General features: G+C 44.2%; 1 protein-coding gene across 2 annotated transcripts; it reads right to left on the bottom strand.

The window, feature by feature from the left end:
- Window positions 1–983: 983 nt before the first annotated feature.
- On the bottom strand, window positions 984–20,139 carry RSPH9 (radial spoke head component 9). Of its 2 annotated transcripts, XM_064445953.1 has the most exons (6): window positions 19,761–20,139; window positions 19,352–19,514; window positions 18,653–18,782; window positions 17,952–18,098; window positions 7,105–7,162; window positions 1,159–1,234 (listed from the first exon to the last, which is right to left on the bottom strand). In XM_064445953.1, the coding sequence occupies exons 1-5, from the start codon at window positions 19,988–19,990 to the stop codon at window positions 7,107–7,109; spliced, it is 726 nt and encodes a 241-aa protein (XP_064302023.1). In that variant the 5' UTR covers window positions 19,991–20,139; the 3' UTR covers window positions 1,159–1,234; window positions 7,105–7,106. The 2 variants fall into 2 exon arrangements, with proteins under 2 accessions (XP_064302022.1, XP_064302023.1); XM_064445952.1 differs by lacking the exon at window positions 7,105–7,162 and having other exon boundaries at window positions 984–1,234; window positions 19,761–20,135.
- Between the last annotated feature and the right edge of the window lie 2,715 nt (window positions 20,140–22,854).

The following is a 22,854-nucleotide window of genomic DNA, read 5'->3' as shown; positions in this document are numbered from 1 at the left end:
ACTGCTTTGACTCCATTTCTTTGATATTTATCTGTGGCTACAAATCAGCATAGTTTTTTTGTGTACTACTGTGCCACTTAACCTTGTACTGCTTTCATCAGAATCATCTGCTAATACCTATCAGCATGGACAGGAACAAAGGGTATGGATAAACCTGTATTACCCAGGAAATCAAATTAGATTATAATGGTTCTTTTTAGCCTTACTTTGTGAAATGGAAGCCCTACATTCAGCCCCTTGAGCTGGCCAAGATCTTTTTGCTTTAGGAGACAGAGCCAAGACTTCATTAACTATACAGAGATAAAATCTCTGACTGACCATCTCTATTTTATGAAGCTTTGCAACGTACAGCCCTTCAGAAAGGAAGATTTTTCTTTCTTCTCCTACATCCAGAAGTTACTATGTCTTCTAGCCCAGGCAGCTGTGCTTGGTGATCTTTACTAATGGAAGAGTCACTGGATTAAACCATTGCCTTGAAATGAACCTGAATTAGCACATTTTGCAAAAGACCAGGTGATGCCCACGGTTAATTTTTTTCAACAGTTTAGTGCCATGAGCTGGAAAGATCCCTCTAATTTTGGTGAAACCAAACATCTGAAAAACAAAATACTCTCTCAATATGCCTTTCTAGAGTTCAAGGTTTAGTACTGAACCCTTAGAGTATGCACAACTTTCTACTCTGACTCCAACTCTATTTTTGCTTGTCATTCATGGGTGACAGCAGGCATTCATTCATGTTGTCTCCAAATTAGTTTTTGTGTAAGTATGATGTCTTTGTAATCTGACAGATGGCCTAGGTTTGGTTTCTGACCTAGGGCTTCACCCATCACGGAAGAAAACACCATTTGTTACTATTTAAAGGATCTGCAGTGACACATTACAGGGAATCCAATCTGGAGTTGAGGGAGGACTGCACACAATGAAGTCCTAGGGAAAGAATCAGGGCCAGACTCCTGGCACAAATGAATCCTGCTCAAAGGGCAGAGGTTCCACACATTTATTAGAACAAGCAGTAAACAAAAATGTAAGTATAAAATCTAAATGTTCTCAAGTCCTCATCCCAGATAGGAGAGTCACAGCATGAAGGGCAGATCTAAGTTCTTCTCACCAGTGCCAAAGTAGACGTAGCCATATTGTTTGGTCATTGGGACATGGTAGAACGTCAGTCCCAGCCACAGCAGGCTCCGCAGCACCACCACAGTGTCTCCCTTCTCTAGCTGGACAGTCCAGGAGCCTGTGCGAGAACATGTGCTAATGAGTCACTGCAAAGGAGAAAGAGGCAGCATTCCTGGTGTAAGCTGTCCCTCCCTAAGCTGGGAGAAGGGCTGTGGTGGGTTCTGCCTGACCAGTTCACAGTGCACAAGGCTGCAATGGAGTTTGTGACACCTGAAAAGAGGGAACTGAGGGAGACCAGAAACCTTGATACGCTCTCTTGTCAGTTCAGCATTACAGGTTGCCCTCATTTCCACATGTTTGTGTCTAGTTTCACACAGTAGCATATTCTCATGGCTATGATGGTAATGTCATATGCGTCACAGGAAGGGACCCTTGGAGCTCCAGACTTGTTTAGAGACTACAGCTATTCTTGGCTGCTTCTGAGTGGGCAGCACTTACTCTAACAAGCTCTGCCACTGACTTGGTCTAGCTAATAGCTACAGAGAGCCAAGACTAGCTATAGCAATCCTGCATAGGTATGAAATTTCTTCTTAAAATAAAGCTCATACCATGAGTAGTGGGAAGAGGAAAAAGGCGCTTTACTGCTCCAGGGAAGACTGGTTTCCCTGATGCAGCAACTGGGAAAAGAGGAAGAAGAGAAAGTGAAAAGCAGGGTATTTCCTATCAGAGAAATTTACAGAAAACGTTAATTCTCTTCAGTCTCTCTTGGCTCCACCATTGAAGAGGATGTGCGTGGTAGGGGCAAAGGGATTAGTTTCCGCATTAATTTTGCTTTGGCTCTGCAGAGGAGGTTCAGAGCCAGTATGAAAATGCAATTTCTCTTGGATGCAAGGAGCTCTGAGCCACTGAGTATTTGTTTTGCATCTGATACAACATCCTAGGCACAATGCTGGAGGGGAGGGGGCTGGAGCATCAGCTTGGATTCAATGCCGGAGGGCAAGGAGCTGCCAGGGCAAGAAAATAGTAGCTTCACCACCAAATCAGTAATGCCTAGAGGCTACAATGTAGGGAAGAAGGCTCCTGATGAATCTCCATCTAAAAGCGAAAGCAGCTGTTGGAGATGTCAGGCTACTACTGGCCTAGAGTCAAGCGGTCAGCCTATCTGTACCCAAAGCCAAAATCCGACAATTCCAGAGTAAGCAGAAAGCCCATAATGTGTTGGGCCAGTTAGACGGTATTCATCCTTGTAGATAATTTTAGGCTCATCAATTTATGCTATGACTCATGCTTACTCATGTCATGGTTAGCCTGCGGAAGGGCTGCTGTGATTGCTGTCAGCTGCCAGTCCTCCCTCTCCCACTAACTTCTGACTCTTGGCCAATTTTAGTCACATCCAACAACAGGCTTTAACACCACAAGTTTCTACAGCAGGTTGCCACAGGACGTGGCCCAGAGGTTCACTGCAGCTCTTGACACTCTTTGTTTGGCCTGCCAGCAGCTGGGAGGAAGCACAGGCTGTTCAGCTTGCCTGGTAGCCAAGAGGCAGCAGCCATCTGGGCAATCAGTGCATGCTCACTTGCAGTACATGTAGTCTCTTATGCCGTTCATGGCAAACTACAGTAGTTGAGGGCTTGACAGAGGAGGGAAGTTGAGCAGAAACATATATATGGTGTCTGCACAATCAGAAAGGAACAACACATTTCAAAGCCCTATAAAACCAGGTGTCGTGAGTTGTGCTGCTCACTTGTTACCCATCTCTTTGTATTTCTGTACTTTTCAAAAGTGGCTTGGGCACCATTGTTTCCCCTGTCTACTTCAGTTGCAAGTTCCACAGGTTTGCTATACCGCAATATGCTCAACATAAGTCTTGTGTCATCTTTGATCTGTTACCTTTCAAAATACCCTCTTCAGTTACGTGCAAACATGGAACTAAATCACAGAATGGTAGGGTTTGGAAAGGACCTCCGGAGATCATCTGTCCAACCCCCCTGCTTGAGCAGGCACACCTAGAGCGGGGGGCACAGGAACGCATCCAGGTGGGTTTTGAATGTCTCCAGGGAAGGAGACTCCACAACCTCCCTGGGCAGCCTGTTCCACTGCTGTCACCCTCAACAACCAGCAAGAGCCCCTGCCTTCCGTGAGAGTCACTGAACTTTCTGACAAATGCACTCTGGCTGCAGGATAGAAGTACAAAGGAGACATTCACAGTCTTTAAAGACTCAAAAGATTTGTGCACTGGAGAACTGCTTACTTCTGACTCACTAAGATCCATGTTTCCACTAAAGACAAACAGCTGGAATCAAAGTAAAGCAAAGCACCATTTAATACAGGGCAGGATCAGTACAGGTGTGTGCCATTTTGTCACCTTCCTTGCACTGTGACATACTTTGCTCAAGTCCTAGTTAAAACATGAGATAGCATCTTCGCCAGCAATGGTTTCACATACAAGGCAACCCCAATCTCCCATGCAGCCTGTCCAGTGCCGCTCATATGGGCACAAACTGGACTGGGTCTTGGTGTAACCTGGAGTAAAAGCACATATTATGGTTCAGCCACTGGGATTACAAATTCTGACTGACTGGGTCTCTGACAAAATCTGTATGTTCTTAAGAAACTTCACTACTTGCATAGCATGGAAACCCAGATGAAGAACACTTCACTACAAGGCAGATCATCCATCCAGTCACTGAAGCACTACAACTATCTGCTGTCAAGGGACAAGCTGTCAATTTCTTGAAACTACTAGTTTCCAGCATTTGCTAGAGGCAGTAGCTAGACTATGCATAGCAGTGCTGAGGAACAAGTGGCAAGCAAATAGGTCTGAATGTAACTGCGACAAATAACTTCTTCCATTTTGCGTTTGAATGCTGAACTGACTTTGCTGTCAGTGCAGGGTTCTTGCAGCTTGAACTTACAGAAACGATTGGCAAGCCCTTCATCCAAATACTGGTGGTTCTTGCTGCAGCTTTACACATTGGTTTGCAGGGGGACTGTAAACCTTTGGAAGAGTTTTCTCTGACAAAATGATAATGGAATGAGGAACTCTCGTTGTCTTTGATTTAGGACCAGTCCTCTGAGAAGCAAGTCTGTCAAGGATAGGACTATGCCTTGCCTTGATGGGTGGTGAAAGCCTTTAGGGATTATCTAGTTTGCTAATGCCTCCCAACATACCAGAAGCATCCAGCAGCCTGGGTACATGTGATAGCTTGTATATGTGTGTACCTGTTTATGTACACAGATGAACTCTTTGCCCCAAACTATTTACAAAGAACAGAGGAAATGCCCGGAGCGTGACAAGTGGGAAAGGTGAGGGGAAAACAGGGGTGTTAATGTTCTCAGCAACAATATCTGGATTCAGACTTCTTTTTGTTGGACAAATTTGCAGAGAAGGTAAAGTTCAACTTGATTAAATCCCCAATCTTTGCTCTGGTGCAATATAGTACATGGATCCATGATCTCCTCAGAACATTTACCCAGTGTCACACAGGCTTATCAGTCTCTCCAGAGTATTGATCGGCAGTTAACTGCTGATCAAAGGGACTTCCCATGCACCTTCACACCTGGCAGAAATGGACAGATGTAATCCAAGATAGTTCCATTCACTTTTATGCTAGATCTCTGAAGGCTGTGATGTATGACTGCTTCATTTCCCTACCTTCTGTCCAAGCTGCAAACTCTCAAAGGGCTCAAGTTTGTAATTTCATAAATGTGAGACCTTTGCAGAATAGTTGTTATACTTTCCAGCTCTTTCTGTTCCTTGACTCTGCATCTATTTCTGTGCAAACATGGACAATAAAGTTTTGCTGATGCTGCTTAAATCTTGTGAAATGAGGACCTGAACAAAACAAGCAGGTTACTTAAGGGCAGTCCCAACTGGACTGATGTAACATAGGTTGAGGAAAGGAAAAATTACAAGAAACTGCCTGAAACTGTAATGTCATTTTCACTCAGATCCCGTGTTCAGCCAGAATGATGATTAGTCATAGAGCTGCTCTGTATTCTGCAGAGCCAAAGAGCAGCAGCAGTACCACCTTCCACCTTTGAATAACCAGATCACTGGGGACGTTTTTCTAACCCAGCTATCAAAGGTGATTTATTCAGTATAGTTTTCCAGACTGGACTTTTGCAACACACAAAATCCATTCAGAAACTGCATTTGATACACAATGCTGGTGTCTGCCTTCTAAGAAGAAGGCATCATGTTAAAGTTCTGGAACTTATCTGCTGATTTTGGTCCTTTTCTGTAAAGGAAGAAATTAGAGCCCATTATCGCAGTACTTTCTTTTTTTTCTTCATACCTCACCACACTAGCAGCATTTGAGGAAGTGGTCCAGAAACTAAATATTTGAACTCTTAAGACATGGAGAAAGTTCTTCTCCTTGAAAGATCCAAGATAATTGTATCCTTTTCCATCGCAGCTCAAATCTCACAATCTTCAAACAACAAGATATTTTTTCAGGCCCACCTTTCTTGGAGGAGTTTGAAATAACGATGTCATAAATCACTCTAAAATTACTTTAATCAGTAGCTAATGAATGGTATGACATAATAGCTTAAAATGAATATGCCTTCTTTCCTCCTTCAAGAGAAAGCCTTAGAAATGCATGCAATAATACAATATAAAAAGGGATGAGAATTATGAAAATTAAATGCTGCTTTTATCCCTTTCTTTTTTTGTTTGTTTGTTTTTTTAAACTTCCATGCTATTACAAATCATTCTTGGAATCAAATCATTGCATAGGTAGGTGTAGGTCTGTATTACTATAAAAATGCAGAAGCAGGATGCTGGGTTCAAATCCTTTCTACCATCAGCTCAGAATATCCCAAGGCAGCCTGTGCTCATCACTGCCCCTGTGTCAGACATGTCTCTTACTGGGAGGCTGGGAAGCTCAGAGCATCAGTCTGTAAGGTACATCAAGACTCCCAGATAAAAGTCATCAGGAAAAAAAATTAAAATTACTATTATTTGCATTGGAAGGAATACAACTAGCACTAGGAGACAGCAAGTAAAAGCTGGCTTTCCTACAGTTAAATACTGATTTTAACTTGCATCTACATGGGAGCTGTAGCCTGTATCGTCCCTAAATCAGACAGCAGAATTAACTTCACTCATCACGCAAAGTTTGCTGAGGTACAGGGAACTGGAGGTCACTGCTCTCACGCTAGAGATTTCTCACAGTAACACTCCTCTGGTGAGGCTTCCATTCTTCAAAATACATTTTTTTAAAACAGAAAGTTAATTCTTAAGCTGCAGCCTAAGGAAGCCAAGCACTGCCTGTGCTGGAACTATTGCCTGTTGCTGCTCCAGAAGGGAAGGGAGGGAGCTGCTGTGTGGGAGGAAAGAGCATGGGAAAAATATCCGCTGGATGAAGATCTGGAGCTTCCTATTCCCTCTTTGGATCAGGCTGCGGCCTCCACCCCTCCAAACACAGGCAGGAATTCTGAGGAGTTCCTTACATCTTTCCCAAACAAGAAAGTGCTTTGAAGATCCTGATGCTCTCCCAGTGTTAAACCACTGCCTGTTTTATGGCCCTTCAACAGCTGCCAGGACACCAGGGCTGAATTTCAGAAGTCAACCTCCTTCTCAGCTTCTTCTTCCTTTCTAGTCGCCAATAGAAATCCCTGTCTCATCCCCCATGTCTGTCTCAGCTACAGGCTGAATCTTGTAATTCACAGAGGCAGTAGGGTGCGTGACATGTTAGCTTTTAAACAAAAGCCTTTTAAGAGGGCTGTTTGCAGAAGAACTTTCCTGCCATAACTGGTCCACTTTCAATATGACCTCTCATAACATTGCTGCTTTGGTGGTGATTCAGCAATGCCTCGTTTCAGTGCAAGCTTGAGAGGAAACAGCTTTAAAAGCTAGACAGCCTGATACAGAGGCTCCATGTTGCAAAAGCTCACAGAGGGTCATAAAAGTGACATTATCAATTCCTCTTCAAAGGAGGAAATGTCTCAAGGGAAAAACAGCTACAGCATGGTTGCACTTACCATTAACACAACATGCTGCCACAAGAACAGGTTTTAACAGATCTTGCTGCGGTCAGTCCTGAGTGAGAGTGAAGTACCAAGTTATTGGACAAATATTAACACCCAGAGAGGGGCAACAAAACCATTTCCCTTTGCAAAAGCAGCCACTGCTTGGCTGTGTGACCCCAAGCACTTAGCTCTGACAAAGCTACACTACACCCTTGGGATTTAGCTTTCATTTCTCTCCAACAGAAAATCCTACACTGGGAAGACACAACAGCTTCCTACTTCTCATTTGTTGTCTGTAAGGAACAAAGACAAATTGCAAAGCAGAGCAGCTGCAAGGAAAGGTCACTGTGCTCTGACTTTCAACAAATTTCGCCACACAGACATTTCATGCACAGCCTACCAGCCATAAGGACACATCCAAACACTCTTATGCAGGGCTCAAACTCCTTCATGCCACTTACTGGCTGCAAACTAAATCTCTTTCATTTGCTTGACACACCACCTGCACCCCATATGTTAACACTGCTGTCAATATTTCCAATTCCCCATATAACTATTTAATAATAATTAAATAAAAACAGACTGGTTGCAGGTTCAGTAGTATTTTAAAAAGCCACCAGAGCCAGGAAAGCACAGCTTACAAACAGTCAGATGCTGCCAAGTGGCTCTTTCATGGTCCTAATGCCTGCCACATCTTTGACACACAAATACAACCATGCCCAAACCTCAAAGTAAAATCATCTTACTTCAGAGGCTTTTTCTCTCCATTATCCTCTCCCACTGAGGACGCCTCTGCAGCACAAAAGATTAAGACAGGCCTGGGCCTTCTGTTTACAAAGTACCTGTTTCCTGCTGACAAGGAAGACTCAGGGATTGCAGTGTTGTCCCAGATGCACAGTATTCAGGTGCCTCCAAGTACTGCGTGAAATTCAGGCCATACTTGGACATCTGACAAGAGTGCTGCTTAATCCAGCTGAAGCAGCCTCTACCCTCAAACACTTATTCCCTCCCTCATCACGCTTCCATCATAGAGACCACAGAAGTGTTTATTTACTGCTCAGTGAACCAGGTCAGGGAAACGATATGGCTGAAAAATAGTCTAGTCAAAAATAAAGTTATTTTTCCAGCTGGAATCTGGCTGCACAGCCAGCAATGCCAACACAAAAGAAGTGACAATACGCAGGCATAAATGAGCGGCAGAGGATGGGAAGGACTGAAAAAGCTAGCACAGAACTAATATGCATCAAATTACAGCCTCCCTTAAAGCCCAGTTAGTTTGCCCTTTAGTCCTAAATCCACCTGATAATTAGACTAGAGCTAGAATCCTTTTTACTTTTTTGTTGTTAAGAAAAAGATGCAGACTTTGCACAGAAAGCATCCAGAATAAAGATTTGGAAGGGGGCTGTGCACTAGCGGAAACAGCAAGACAATATGCAATCAAAACTTGTAAGGAGTAGCAAAAACTGATTAAAATCCCTGCGATTTGGATTCTGACAACTATAATAGATCATTGTATCTTGAGTCGCCTGTAGTAAATTTAGAAAACTCTCAGAGTGGCAAAAGACCCTCCTTCCAAAGCACAGGTTTATGCTGGATCCCGTCACACTCCATATTTCTTGTTCAGCTGGTCGCTGTGGAAACGTTTATGGAGCGTGCCAGGAGTCACGTAGCATCTACCTGGGGAGCCCCTGCATTAATCCGTCACCTTCGTGGGCTTCTGTGAGCCTATTGGTTGGTAGGAAGAAAAAGGAGTCGTCTCTTGCTCCTCCCTGCTCCAAATGAAAGACGCTTCCTCTAAATCTTGCTACAGGATTTCAGGCTCAATTCAGCTTCTTTGGGGCCTTTGTCACCCAGCAAATGTGATGTCTTTGAAAGAAAGATTAACAGTTTGATGAAAGGATGCAATGGACAGCTTTGTTCTAGCCTGCTTCCCCCTAGAGCTTTCGGTCACTGTCACTTTCTTACCCACAGGAGAATATCTGTCTGACTCTCAGAGGAGATTATGGCCACCTTGTAAGATTTTGCCTCTCCTGATAACAAAGCACTGACCACTCTGAGGAGGTGATAATGATGAACAGGGGCTGGATTAGGGGCAAAGAACCTCACATTGATCTCTGAATTCTGAGAGAACACAAAGCAGTTGATGCTGGGATTCAAAACCCACTGAATGCTTAGAGGATGTCCAATTCACTCTCCTGCAGGAGGGGCAAGGCTACAAGCCCTGTCAGTCCACGGCTGTACTTCTTACCTCGTCAGTAAATTAGCAGGACTAGTTAAAAAAAAGGCCTAGGACAAGGAACAGATGGCATGGATTATAAACTATCAATGTTTTCACATACTAAATTAGATATGAATTCTGGCCCAAATTACCTGTGAATTACCCAAATCACACTGAGGTCCACACAGAACAGTGCAGTTGTGTTGATATTCAAGCTAATTCTGAACACTAAAGATGGCTAAGCATCTTCTAGTGCCTGGGATAGCCTAGCTATCTCTGCACAGCACAACTGCTGTACAAATATACCCATAGATGAACCGTTCCTTGTCCTTTTCCCTCTACACACAGCCACACACTCCTTCAGCATGCAGAATTTCAATCCATACGGTATTTGTGTACGGTAAAACAAGACAATGCCCGTTGACTTCCTCCCTGCAAAAGTTCTATGGCCAAAGGGGCAGCAAACAGCAAAGCAAAGCTATGTGCAGGGCTGGCACCAATGCCAAGTGCTGCGCAAACAGGAGCTGCCACTCTTTATGTGGAGCCCCTTCAGAAAGAGATCACTCCTAGCAAAAGCTGACCTCGTTCTGACTTCAGTGACACACAGACTGCCCTAGGCTTTCCCCTGCAAGTAATTTTTCATCATTCCCTATAGAAAGGGTTAGGCCAAGGCTGACTAATATGGTGATAAAACTACAACTTCTGATACTAAGAGGCTTTACCAGAATTTCCCATCAGTTCAGCAAGAAGTTCATCTCCTTTTCATGTCCAGTCAACGAGAAGCTGAAATGGTGACAGGATGGGAAGTGATTTCTTTTACTAAGGAGGAAAAAACTTCAAATAAAATCCCTGGAAAGTTGCTACAAATACTCTGCTTCTGTCCTCATTCTCTCATTGCAGCAGTGAGGAGGGCGAAAGACTCCACTGCAGCTCTCAGTTCATGGGCAGCCCTGCTCCAGTATAAACTCATTCAAGACCTCTGACTAAACAAGACCCCTGAGGTGATACAGACCTAGGACCCAAAAGCAGTGAACGCACTGCTTTATTACCCATAGACACAAAGCCCAAGGAAAACAGACTTTTTTCCAGAAATCAAGGCAGACCATGGACAACCAGTCAAAAGCCATAATACTAGCTGGCTCTAGAGTCCTCCTGCTATGCTGCCACGTGAGAGGTTCCAGTCTGATCTTGAACTCCTGAGCTGGGAGCTCCCCAGCTGTAGGAGGGACATCATCTTGTATTGCTCCCAGGCAACTATCTTGGGTCACTGCAGGACTGGCCTTAACAGCCTATAAAGGCTCCCCAGTCCACACATCACTAGCAAAAATGAAGTGTCTCTGCTTTTGAAGGATGTAGGAGACGTGCTTATATATTTGTGTGTGTCCATTACATGCCTGTGATCACTAAGGATGCTAAGAAAGCCATTGAAAAGTCCAGTGACCATTCCAGAAATTGCCTAAATTTGGAAGGGACAGCCTCTTCTCCATACTTCAGGAGGTCAGTATACCACACACAGTCTGGGAACTCAGACCTTACCTTCTCCTTAATCCAATGCTCTTCTTGGTGCTTTTCTTTCTCATTTTACTTTTCTGTGGTTTCCTTTTCTGTTCTCAGCACTGACAATACTGGCACCATAGTGCACCCTGCTGGAAAGTAGCAGCCATGGCCATCCTAGATTATTTCTAGGGGTGGCTGACTTCAGTTTTAACAGAGAAACTCAGGTACCAATGCTTTAACTAATAACCCACTGAGCCAGCTATTCAGTTAGATTCCCACATCTGAAAGGTGACTGTTCTGATGCACACTAATCTGTTTTACTCCTTCTGTACCACTGTGTTATAAAGCTTGTTCATCAAAACCACTTGCATAGATGTCAGGTAACTCCATGGGGTACTGCAGCTCAGCTTCACACATTCACCAAGCCTAAGGATCATCCCTCTTCTAACCAGAAACGAGGACAGCTGGGAGCCACACTAGGTATTTTGGTCTACATTTTGTCCACCTCTTTTTATCCTTGCTAACATGAAGCACTGCCTTCTCATTCATTACAGGTCTTTTCGTTTGGATTTCAGTGAGATAGCTTGAAAAGCCTTGTCCCCATGTGGCTCTTGGCAGGCTAAGAAGTGCTCTTGCTCTCAGTTTTCACAGAGCTGGGAAGGTGCTGCTTATTGTTAAGCAATGAAAGGGGAGGGCTCAGGTCACATCTGTGAAATGTTAGTGGAGAAGGGAGGCTCGGTGAAAGTAGGTGGCCAGCACGGCATAGCACTTTGCTGGATTTTGCAAGGCCACTGGGGAGATAGGCAGCAGCCATTTGTCTTAGAGCCCTGATAACGGACCAATTTGCTCTCTGCTGGCTAGCTGTGGGTTATAAATACCTCTGCAGACACAGGCTCTTCAAATGGCTGGAGACGGAGGCTGATAGGGGATTAACTGCCTTGGGGGGGGCGGGGTGGGTAACGACTCGAAAGAGAGTTAATTAGCTGTGTTAATGCATAGAGATAAAGCAGGTTTGTGACTCCTGGCCTTCTTCCTTCCAGTACCTGGGCTTTTGGGGCAGCCAAGACGGGGCGACCAAAATGGCCCTTGAGAGTGGCCAAAGGAAAGTATCTCCCACTTAGAAATGCAACCTCTCAATCTTCAAAGGCCCATTAAGCACCAGCTTTTGCTAAACCAATAAAGAGCATGCTAATGAAGCTCAGAGGACAGGACCTTAGTGTTCTAACCCAGGCTACTGTTAAGCAAGTTTACAGAAAGGCTAGTGCCCAAAGTATTCAGCCAGGGAAACAGCCATAAATCCTTTTGTCTGTAATGCTGTATAAGAAATTCTCCAAAACCACTACACATCTGGGTGAAGAAAGAGAGGTACCGGCTGAGTGACTGTCGTCTCCTCCACAGTCAAAATGGTAAAGGGGCTGAAATTATCTTCTGCCTAGGCACTTCTCCCCTTCCTCTAGCTGAATCTTGAAACAGCAAGTGGACAAGACTCACCATGATCCATCCTGCCACTGTATACCCATTTAGAATGATGCTATAAAATTTCTCCCAGCATTACCAAGTCAGCAACTACATCTGAGGGGCCTTGGGTCCTCAGTTCACCCTCTGCAATGGACAGCAGTAGGTCAGAAATTTCCTCAGTCCTCTTTTGAACCCTCATGCATCATAGTTCAGGAAGCAAAGCCAGCTGTACTGCGAGTCCTGTGTTTACGGTGACCATCTCAGGAACCCACTGTCACCTTTGTGTTATTGTTACTGACAATGAACAAGCCTGAGCTAAATATCAACCTCCACAGCTGTCATCAAGTTTATAGCCAGGCATACCAGGAAATCACCTGTTCTGGACTCCTACATACCACTGCCCATTAAATTGAACTCAGTCACTCATGTCTGGGGCTAGCAACTTATATTTGCATTTGGCTAAAACACAATTCCCAGGAAGACATCCAGCATGATGCTAAGTTAGCAAGAGACACAGAATCATCCATTGCACTTGATAGCTGGTAATCATTTCACTGTTAAGATTTGTACCTAATTTTTCATTTTAGTTTTTCTGGCTATAATTTTCAGCTGCTGGCTCCTGTTACACCTTTCTTTGCTATACTAAATAGATCTTCAGTACCCAATACTTAAACTCCATGGAGTATTTACTCAGCATAATACAGTCATTCTCATGTTCTTTTCCATAAGATAAACAGATTGAACTGTTTATGTCTCTCACCAGCCCCTGAATCATTTTGTGGCTGTTTTCTGCAACTCTCCAGTTTTGCAATATACAGTAATCCACTTCTGATTCTACTAACAGTATGTGCAAAAGTAAAGTCACCTCCCTGTTCCTATTTGCTATGCCCTTGTTTATACATCTACTGATCAAATTAGCCTTTTAAGTCCCAGGATCAAACTGGGAGCCAATGTTCAGTGGGTTGTACCTGGATTTCCTTTCAGAGCCACAGCTTCCAGAATACAAGTCTGGCTTCCAGTCCCTGCTCTTAGATATGGGATTTTGCAGGTAGCTACATCAAAACATACTTTATTTACATAAACCGAGTCTGCCAGATCTCTGTAGCCATCTTGCCCTTGTCATTATTTGTCTCTCCACCAATCCTTTACTTCTAGATCATTTATAAATAAGTTGAACATCAGTACTGGCACTGGTCCCAGCTGAAGCCCCTTCTGACCCCTTCCAGACATACACCCATTCAGTGATTTCTGAAGCACAACTACTAATCAAAATCAGTTTAGGGGAATATCTCTGCAATGCTGGGATTTATTAAAAGGTTAGCGTCGTATGTCACAAGTCTCCTGAGATAATGATCTCAGGAGTAACTTATTGGGTCTGCCATTTTCATTTTTTGACGAATGGAAAAGTTTGCCTAACTCTACACTCCCTTAGCAAATAGTCTGAAAACTGTCTGAAAGAGTTTTTTATTGTCTTCATTTGATGTGAGCCCATATTCTTTCCAAAAACAAACCAGAAAAAAAAATTGAGCACATCTGCCCTTCCACATTCTTATCAGCCTTTTTACCATCACCGTTTAGTGACAGTTTCCAGTACCATTATTATGCATTCTTTTCCTCTCAATATATTTGGAAAAATCCTCCTTACAGTTGTCATGGATTACTCCAGGTTATCCTGGCTTCCTTTTTAATTTTCTACTCATTATCAACTCCAATTTACATCAATCATTAATTGTTCACAACTTTCTGCATTTCCTTTTATATTGCTTTTTTTTTTTAATTATTCTAATTCCTACTTTTACTCCACCAGTGAACTGTGGTAGGCTTTCAGCCAAAAGCAGCTATTTCTTGACTGGGAGTCATGACTTCTGAATAAACTTTTCTCATAAAAATCCTATTTCCACTCATATATTTTCCTATCTACATTTTTCTTTCCCTTTGCCTCTGACATACCTCCCCTCCTACATCAGTTTTTAATAGTGCCCTGTTGGTGTCCCTTATCTCCATATCAAAGTGATCTGAGTCAGTAATCTGTAACAAACCTTCAGAGTCAAGTTATTGCTTTTCTGAACTGTAGTTTGAAAGTGCCAAAGAACTGAATTCTCCATCCCCTACTTTACTTCCTCCCAAGTTTTCCATTCTGCACCAGTACCTTAGGCTTTCTCCCATCCCCTTCCTTTATCCTTGCAGAATGTAGCATTGCCTGATCTGATACCACAGTCACAGTAAAATCATCCTTCCCCTTCCATTTTCACTTTCCCCATCACGCCGATGCCTTAAAAGTGACTATTATTTCATATCTACACAACATTGGGTCATCAAGTGAAAATGCTGCAGGCATGCTAGAAATTATTGCTATTTGCTTTGCCGGTCTATTATCTACAAAAGCACATGTAAAACTGCCACAACTCTTGTTCCTGAAATGCTATCACCCAGGGTGCCGAACTCCATGCAGCAGAAAGGACCAGGCTGGCAATCTGCCAGCAGCTGAGAGGTCACATCTAATTGTGCATAAAGTTGAGCAAATCGTCTGCTTAGACTAGAGCAAACAAGCTTATCTTTAATGCAGGTATATGGCTACCAAAACCTACAGATCCCAGCAAGCAACATTCTAGCCAGCTGGCCATTTGGATTGGAATGAACCAGGACATGATCTGAATCTGTGGTGACAGAAGATCAGCATCACAACACCTCCATGTTCAAAAATCATGAGTCAGACCACTCAAATTCATGAGTTTGGCTCAGAGAGCTGGAGGTTTTACAGGAGATAAACCAATTGAATTTGCTTTTGAAACAGGGTTCACATTCTCCCACTTTTCTCTACAGTCATTTAAAAAATGTATTTTTAATAAAAGCTAAGTCACACAGTCACTTGTCTCTGGGAGCTGAGACGCCAAGAAAAAACAGACTCCCAGTATGATTAGGGAAGGAACAGCAACGTATTCTGAACTCTTAAAGTGCACTGATAACCTGCTAGATAGACACACAGGCAGAACCTGGAACCTGCAATCACCACAGATATCACTGGTAAAGATAAGGGTGGCAGGCGGTTTTGTTACAAAACTCCAGGTTTTCAAATCTTTCACTAACTCTCTGCTTTTACCATTGTTTCCTTTATTCAACCCTGTTTTAACTTCCTTTCTTCCCACCTCTCAGCTGTCATATAAAATGTTCTCTCTGCCTCCAACTTTCCATTCTGTAAGACACCTCTGCTCTTCTATAATGACACACCATACATTTTATGACAGTTACCCCCTTGACAGCCGTCATAGATGCTCAGTCTCCAAGTAATAAAGAAAACTATTCCAACCAAGTTGTTACTTTTAGACAGGTTAAAATCAGCCCTTAATCTCTCAGTCCTGTTCTTTAGGTCTTTTAAGATGCTAGGGAAATTCTAGCCAGTGCAGGCTGGGAGGGAAGCATCACTCAGATGTTGCTCACCTTCAGTCCATTTTTGTGTATTTGGTTTGGGCAGAGAAAATTCTGGCTTCAGTCACAACTTTTTTCCTTCTTTTTTTTTTCTAGATGCATCCTTCTTTTTCTCAGATGCAATAGATCTGGGAATTCCTACTTCTGCTCTGACAATAACTGTCCAAGAGAAGATCTAGCCAGGAAAGGGAAGAAAAGCTTCAAGTCAAAATTAGGGGATTTGCCAGAGCTATGAACAACATGTCAGAAAACAGAAAACGCACTGTCTGCTCTGGGTCAGGACCAACATGCATTGGCAGACTTGAAGGAAGGTAATACAAGAACCAAAGCTTGAGCGCCTTGCAGCCGGGAGCGAGTGACTTGGCCGAGCTATGCTGATAAAAACAGCAGAAAGCCTGCGTCTGCCCTCTGTTCTTTTTTTCCCCTGCATTTTCACAAGCAACCAGTACTTTAGGCAACCTGAATGCTTGTTAAAAGGTTGATCTTTTTTTAATGTCAGAGCTCCTATCTGCATGTGATAGAGTGCAATTAGAGGGGCTACATGTCTTGCTGATCCCATAACCAGTTCCTGTCTTACTTCCTTTGCTTGACAAGCTCATTCCATCAATCCCCAGGTTCAGTCCAAAGAAGAGCAGGATAATACAGCCAGACAGAACTGCACAGGCACCATGATGAATCTTCTCCTCTTCCATCAAGAAGCACTCAACTGCAGTTGAGCTCAGGTAGTCTTTGAGAGCTAACTTTTTCTGAGGAGACTGAGATCTGCACTAACACCAACAATCTCCCAGGAAGGGGGCAAAAGTTCACGCTTACACAGACCTCAGGTTGCCACAGGAAGACAAACGTGACATTGGCATGGCTGAGCCCCACTTCCTATCTGCCACTGGGTAAAATACAGCTACAAGTCAAATTTTACTTAAAAACTTCATCAAAACTGCCATCTTCATGTGTAACACACAGCACAACCTGTCAGTTGCCCGGTCCCGTAAACTAGATACAAAAACTGCAGAACGATATCTGTATTTTTTCAAAGGCACCATTCTCCAACACAGCTGAAGGTGGCTAAAACCAACTCTGTGATGCAGTCAAAAGGGCCAACTCAACGAGCCAGTATATGTAAAGATGCGCAGTCTCTCCAGATTACACCTCTGGAAAATGACTGCAGCAAGGACACTCCCAGTAAGTTGAACAATGGTTTAGATTTTAGCACTGTTTATGCTCTGAACAGACAAAAATGATCAGAATTCAGGCAGGAGCTCACTAGGTTCATTCTCTGTTCTTTTTTTTTTTTTTGCCAAAGGAAAGATTGGTATGGAGACATATATTTATTTATATATGACAAAAATCTGAAAAGCTATTTACAGCACTGGCAATTCACTGTCCTTCCAGCCAATTCCATCTGGCACAGGATGTCTACTATTCTATCCTGCTACTCTAGGATAGGAATAAAATAGCAAACCTAAGTTCTAATTGTGTCCTAAGAATCTTTCTAGACAGCAGGATGTGGAAACACTTGTCCCAATCCAAAAAAATACAGCAAATCAGCAAAAAGCAGTTAGAAACAAATAAGTCATCCCCATCTCTTTAGAGAAATACCCTGCCAGAGGAATCCCTAGTAGAGGTTTTAAATATATTTAACAGTTGTCCAGCAGAACCATAGAGATATGAACTGAAGATACATTTCAGTATGCACATCTTCCTTTCTCCTTCCACAGTGTGTAAAATCCCAGCAGAGTACAGATTATTCCACACTACAGCATTTCTAAGACAGTTTATCAAAGGAAAGTTTGAATTCAGCTTCTCACAGATATCACCTTAGTGTTAATGAGAGCCCATTTAGATAAAAAAGAGCAATACTGGGTAGGGCAAGAGGTGTGAAATACTTCAAACCACATAAATTCCTTCTATCACTGGTGGTGTTATCTCTCCTGGTAGGGACACCAGCTGTCACATGGTTTACAGAAGTCAGGAGGGAACATGGCACTCAGGCAGAGGGGGTAACTGCTGATGTGGTCAGACCTGTTGTGAGGATGTGACAGCCCTGGTACGCTTACATCTTACCACTGTAAGCATTTATAATTGCTTCAAAAGGGAATGAAGTACAACACAACACTAAAGAATACAGTTCCTTTACAGATTTGCAGGAGCTTCTCCCAAGCATACCAACTCCACAAAAACCCACGCCTTGTCACCTTAGCATTTCCCAGGCTCTTTGGACTGCTTTCCCTTTCATTACATCTCTTGATTCTGCTACCATTACCTGGTGGGATATCGTGCTCCAGAGAGTCTAGAAAGTCAGTGGATGGGTCCAGGTCAGCCTTTTCCAGCAGGGTTTTATCCTTCAGGTTAACAGGCTCAGTAAAATGGAAATAGGAACTTAACTTTTTTGCCTCCGTCAGAGAAAGACCTGCAAAGAGCCATTGGTGACCATTAATACAGCCCATTAATAACGGGCTAACATACATTATACCATCAAAGGTCATAGTGTTTCTCTAATGCCCACAGCATAGGACAGAATCACAATCTTTCTCCAATGGACTCTACAGAAGACTAAAGACTTGTCAGAAATGGGTGGCAGTACTCTCTGCTGCTGTGCATTACAGACCATGCCGACTGCAGTCCCAGATAAGCAATGGCCATGAGTTGAGATCAACTCTCTGTGCCCAGTTGGTTCCATCCTATCTCTAGATGGAGAATTCACTGCAGCTGTAATAACACTAACATAAACTATACACAGACAAATGAAACTAGAGGTTCAATGACTCAGAGCCACAACTGACTTTCCTCCCACCTTCCAGAGTTGAATCATGCACCTGAACATTAGTGGCATTGGATTCTCTCCTCCCTATTCATCTTACCCAAGATAAAAATAAACCTGAAATCAAAACACCAGCTAGATCTTAATTTACAGCCTTTATGATCAAAGTACAGTTGCTCCTGATAAAGACAATGAGAATTTACCTTCAAAGTTTCTGTTTTCATGCACAGACCCAAGAGGAGTCTTCACAAATGCCCCCCGGGGGATGATACCAACTGCTCTGTCTATCTGCTCTATCGTAGCTACAAGGCGGGACTCCTCCTTGATCATGAGCTTTAAAGAAAAATAGGCAAATTTTAATGGTGGGGCTTTCCTTGTCATTTCTGAAAATAAACTCGAGGTGACAATAGAAACCACAATAGACTCATCACCTTAGAGCCCCATGGCACTGACAGGAGGACCACAAATAGGACAGCCTTCTCATAAGAAGAGAAGCAGGAGCAGACAGTCTAGATTCACCAAAGAATTAACTGTCCCTCCCTTCATCATCCTTTCCTCCCTTTCAATTAAGCTTTTAATGACTCGTCTGTTCAGTTTTAAAGAATGGTACCTGCAGTTCCTATGTAAAGCTTTAGACACTGCAGCAAGGATCTGTGCCAACTGTGCATAATAAAACATAAAGGAGAAACGATATTTCTGAGCTGTGTCTAACTCCAGGAGTAACTGAAGTAAGAGTTCAGTCAAGAGGCCGTTGCAACACAGCAACAGTAAAGAAGAAATTGTATATATTCCGCCTGAGCACAGGCTCAGGCTGCTTATTAGAAACAAGGAGGAGGAGTCACCTATCCCGTGTGAGGGGTACAGCTAGCTAAGAGAGTTCAAAAGTGTTTTGCTGTATTTACCTCCTTACCACCTTCAAACAATCTTTCGGCATCTTCTGCATTTATCTCAGTGCATTCGTACTCAAAAGAAGGATCCCCATGGAAACGGCCCTTCAGCTGCTCAGCCCGAGCAACCATCTCCTCGGTCGCTGGTGGCAGGAGGCTCCACTCCACGCAATTCAAGCTGCCAAGCGACAAGCATGACACAGGCCCGGGCCTGCTCAAGCACAGGGCTCGATGCGGCCTTGCCAGGATCGCCCCTGAGGGGCACTGCGAGGCTCCCCCCAGGAGAGCTGGGCAGCCCCTCCCGACCCCCCACTCCCTCCCTCCTACCCCCGTCCCCCAAACCGGCTCCCCGAGGCCGTTGAGGCCTCCCTAGAGGAGGTGCCCGTCCCCGGCCCGGAGCGGCGGTGAGGGCCGGCCTCCGCACCTGTAGAGGCGGCTGCGGGGCGCGGCGCGGTCAGCCCCCAGTCCCTCGGCGATGTAGTAGGCGCCGCGCACGCCCTGGACGCAGCCCCAGAACCAGACCCGCTCGAAGCGGTAGTCGCGCCGGAGGAGCAGCAGCGAGGCCCCCAGCACCGCCAGCTTCTCCGGGCTCAGCCATGCGCCGCCGCCGCCGGCCGCCAGCTCCAGCGCGGCGGGAAGGGACGCCGCCTCCATGGCGGCTCCGCGTCGCCGTTGCCGTTGCCCGGCAACGCCTGTAGGTCAACCCCGGGCCTCCTCCGGAGCACGGGAGGAGCAAGCGAGGCCCGGGAGAGCCTGCAGGCCGCTGCCTGCGCAGGCGGGTCTGGCTGGGCCGGTCCTGCGTAAAGCGAGCCCTGTCCCGAGACCCAGAGGCGCTGACACGCAGCAATGTATGAAGAATGCAGTTAGGGGTGGCCGTCCTGCCTAGGAGTTCCTCAATTTCAAGAGGCCTAGATCTAAGGATAAGTCCAGAGGACGTACAATTGTATTGCATCGTAGCTGGGATACCACAAAAGGCTCCATTTTCCTCACTTCTTACGTGAACAGCAGAGGGAAAAAAAAACCCACCTCTGAATCTCACTAGTTACAGTGACGTTTTCACTGGTCTTATCAGCTCACGTACATCTATAAATACATGGGTTATTTATAAATGACAGCATTTGGATCACTCTTTAGGGCCTCATTTTGCTGAATCACAGACAGACATCCATGAAACAGCTCCTGCCCTGAAAGTCTTGCAGTCTGGCTTAATACAAAATGCAATAAATAAGTAATGAGCTTGTGCAGCTGCTTAGACAAATGGAGTTTCTGTTTGACGTCTTCAGGAAGTTTAAGCTTCTATATGTGTGCATTATATACATAGATATATGCGTGTGCACTTATATTTAAATGCATTGTCATGTCATAAATTCTTGGACTTCTTTTTCATCCATTTCCTGTTCACTTCTAAGGAAAACACTGATTCTGGGACCACTGCCTGTAATAGCCGTCTGCTTGTCTGTCAAGTGAGATGTTTAACAAGCTGCACAGCACACAAGATGACCCATTAGTTTTACTTACACCATACAAAAAGCAACTCAGGTTCCTGAAGGTTAACCGCCTCTCTTTGATGTGCATCGTGCCAAGCACACAGGAGTGACCACAAACTTTTTGTCCACGCTGTCGCCTACCACTGTGCCATAGTCTGATTTTCTCTTTGGGAACAGGAATTTTCAGGCTTTGTAAGTTCACTTAATCACCAATGTCTCTAGAACCATGTGTTAATATTTTATGTTGCGGCTATTATCTGGCCAGTAAGCAGTTGAACTGCAAGCCAAACTCGTTTCATATGAGTCAGAGAGGCAACCTGAGACCATAATGAATTTCTGCCACTGTCAGCCACAGCTGGATTCAAACCAGATGCTAACAGCTGAGAGGCTCTTTAGCCTGTTATGGATCTCCTAAGCCACTCAGTCTCCAGTCTTTGCCTGTCTTGACCTAAGATTATCAAAAAGGAAATCTATAGCTTAAGGAAATTCTTCCTGGTTCAGTAAAGTCTGGTGGGTAACTGTACTCTTCCTTGCTTTGTCTTGACCCCAATTACTAAACACTGATAAGGATCGGGAAGTAAGTGGTTGTATTATTTAACAAATGAAAGGTCAAAAGAGCTGCTATTCAGTAAGGTTAAAGGTTACCATCACTGTTATTAAACAGTTTGAAAGTGGTTTCTCCCATCCATTGCCATCCCAGGCTCAAACAAGGAGCTGCTCAGCCGTGGGGCAGCCAGCGGGGAAGAGAGGCACCAGGCATCATTCAGCTGGCTGCTGGCTAGGCGGCTTTTCTCTGAGCCCTGCTTCAGAGAGAGAAGGTGCCCTGCTCCAGCAGTGCTCAGCAACTCCCATCGGGGCACCGAGCTCTTCTGCCTTTGCCCATAACACGCACATACCTGTGTGCCAAACAGCTTCAGCTCCTCTCAGCTCCACCCTGTGAGAGCTGGCATCCTTTTGGGAGAGAAATCAAACTCAGGTTCCCTTCCGTTCGTCTTAGGCAAGGTACTGAAGCTCACAGAACTATTCGCAGCATCAGAGTTAAGCATCTTGAAATAAATGTAAGTTATTGCTGAGTCCACAGGGGCTCCTGTATGCTTGCACAACTTTATAAAACATTTGAAAATACTTTTAGTGATGTAGTAGGAAGTGAGCTCAGCTTCCTTCATATTCTTTAGTATACCTCATCTGAAGAGAAAGAAAAATAGTTATTAATCCATGTCACCATTTCTGCTGGTACAGATTAAGAAGGCTGCCTTCAAAATATTCTTGCAGGACAACTGTAGCACTGTCCTTAGCATCCGTTAGGCTGACACTGCTTGCAAGTTGTACAGCTATCCATCATCCAGGTCACTTCTTCACGTGATGGGGACAGTCTGAAGTTGGTTCTGATGCAGCAAGAAATAGATAGGGGTTATTCCTCCAAGGTGTGTTGAATATAAAGTCTGATTTTCCTCCCAGTTATGTCAAAAGGACAGACTGTATCTGGTTGCAGAAATATTGTGGCTTTGAATCATTTTCCTGCATGTAAATCATTACTGTATAAGGCAAATAGGACAGTAAAAGTATGAAAGAAAGGAAAGTAGAGGGGTTTTCTCAATAAGGAAGGCATGATAGGTGGCTCCTTGAGAGAAGGGGAGGAGATTGTGGATGAGCATAAAGTAAGGAACTGGAGCCAAGTAACAGTTTAACACAGAAGGGACGTGAGATGTCCTTACCTGGTATAATACAGGCACTTACCTTTCTCTTAGAGATTGTACTAAATATGGCAAAACTCTGGGAATACTTTGACAGCAAACTGTTCAAAGAAAAAGGATGTGGGTCTCTTGGCTTGTCCGGGACCAATGCCATTTTCTCCATAAGTGAGACTTGAGCTAGCTCTGCAGAGTCACTGAAAGACTCAGAGAGGAAGGGGTAAAGGTGCAATGTGTGCCTGTGCTGGCCTCCTCCACATCTGGAATACCTGCAGTAGCATTCTCAGTAACAAGACAGCAAGAAATCAGGTTAGTAGGTCAGGATGGGAACAGCTGCAAT

Source organism: Phalacrocorax carbo, chromosome 3 (genome assembly GCF_963921805.1).
Source record: "Phalacrocorax carbo chromosome 3, bPhaCar2.1, whole genome shotgun sequence".
Classification (NCBI taxonomy): Eukaryota; Metazoa; Chordata; class Aves; order Suliformes; family Phalacrocoracidae; genus Phalacrocorax; species Phalacrocorax carbo.
The sequence above is the reverse complement of the archived record's forward strand: the minus strand, read 5'-3'. Positions and strand labels throughout refer to the sequence as shown.

Bases quoted from the DNA above. Each gene is read 5' to 3' on its own strand.
- RSPH9 (XM_064445952.1), bottom strand. From the start codon at position 19,990: ATGGAGGCGGCGTCCCTTCCCGCCGCGCTGGAGCTGGCGGCCGGCGGC. The intron at 19,515-19,760 runs GTGCGGAGGCCG...GTCGCTTGGCAG, and splicing joins CCCCGCAGCCGCCTCTACAG to CTTGAATTGCGTGGAGTGGA. The intron at 18,783-19,351 runs GTAAATACAGCA...TTTTCTTTAAAG, and splicing joins TGTTTGAAGGTGGTAAGGAG to CTCATGATCAAGGAGGAGTC.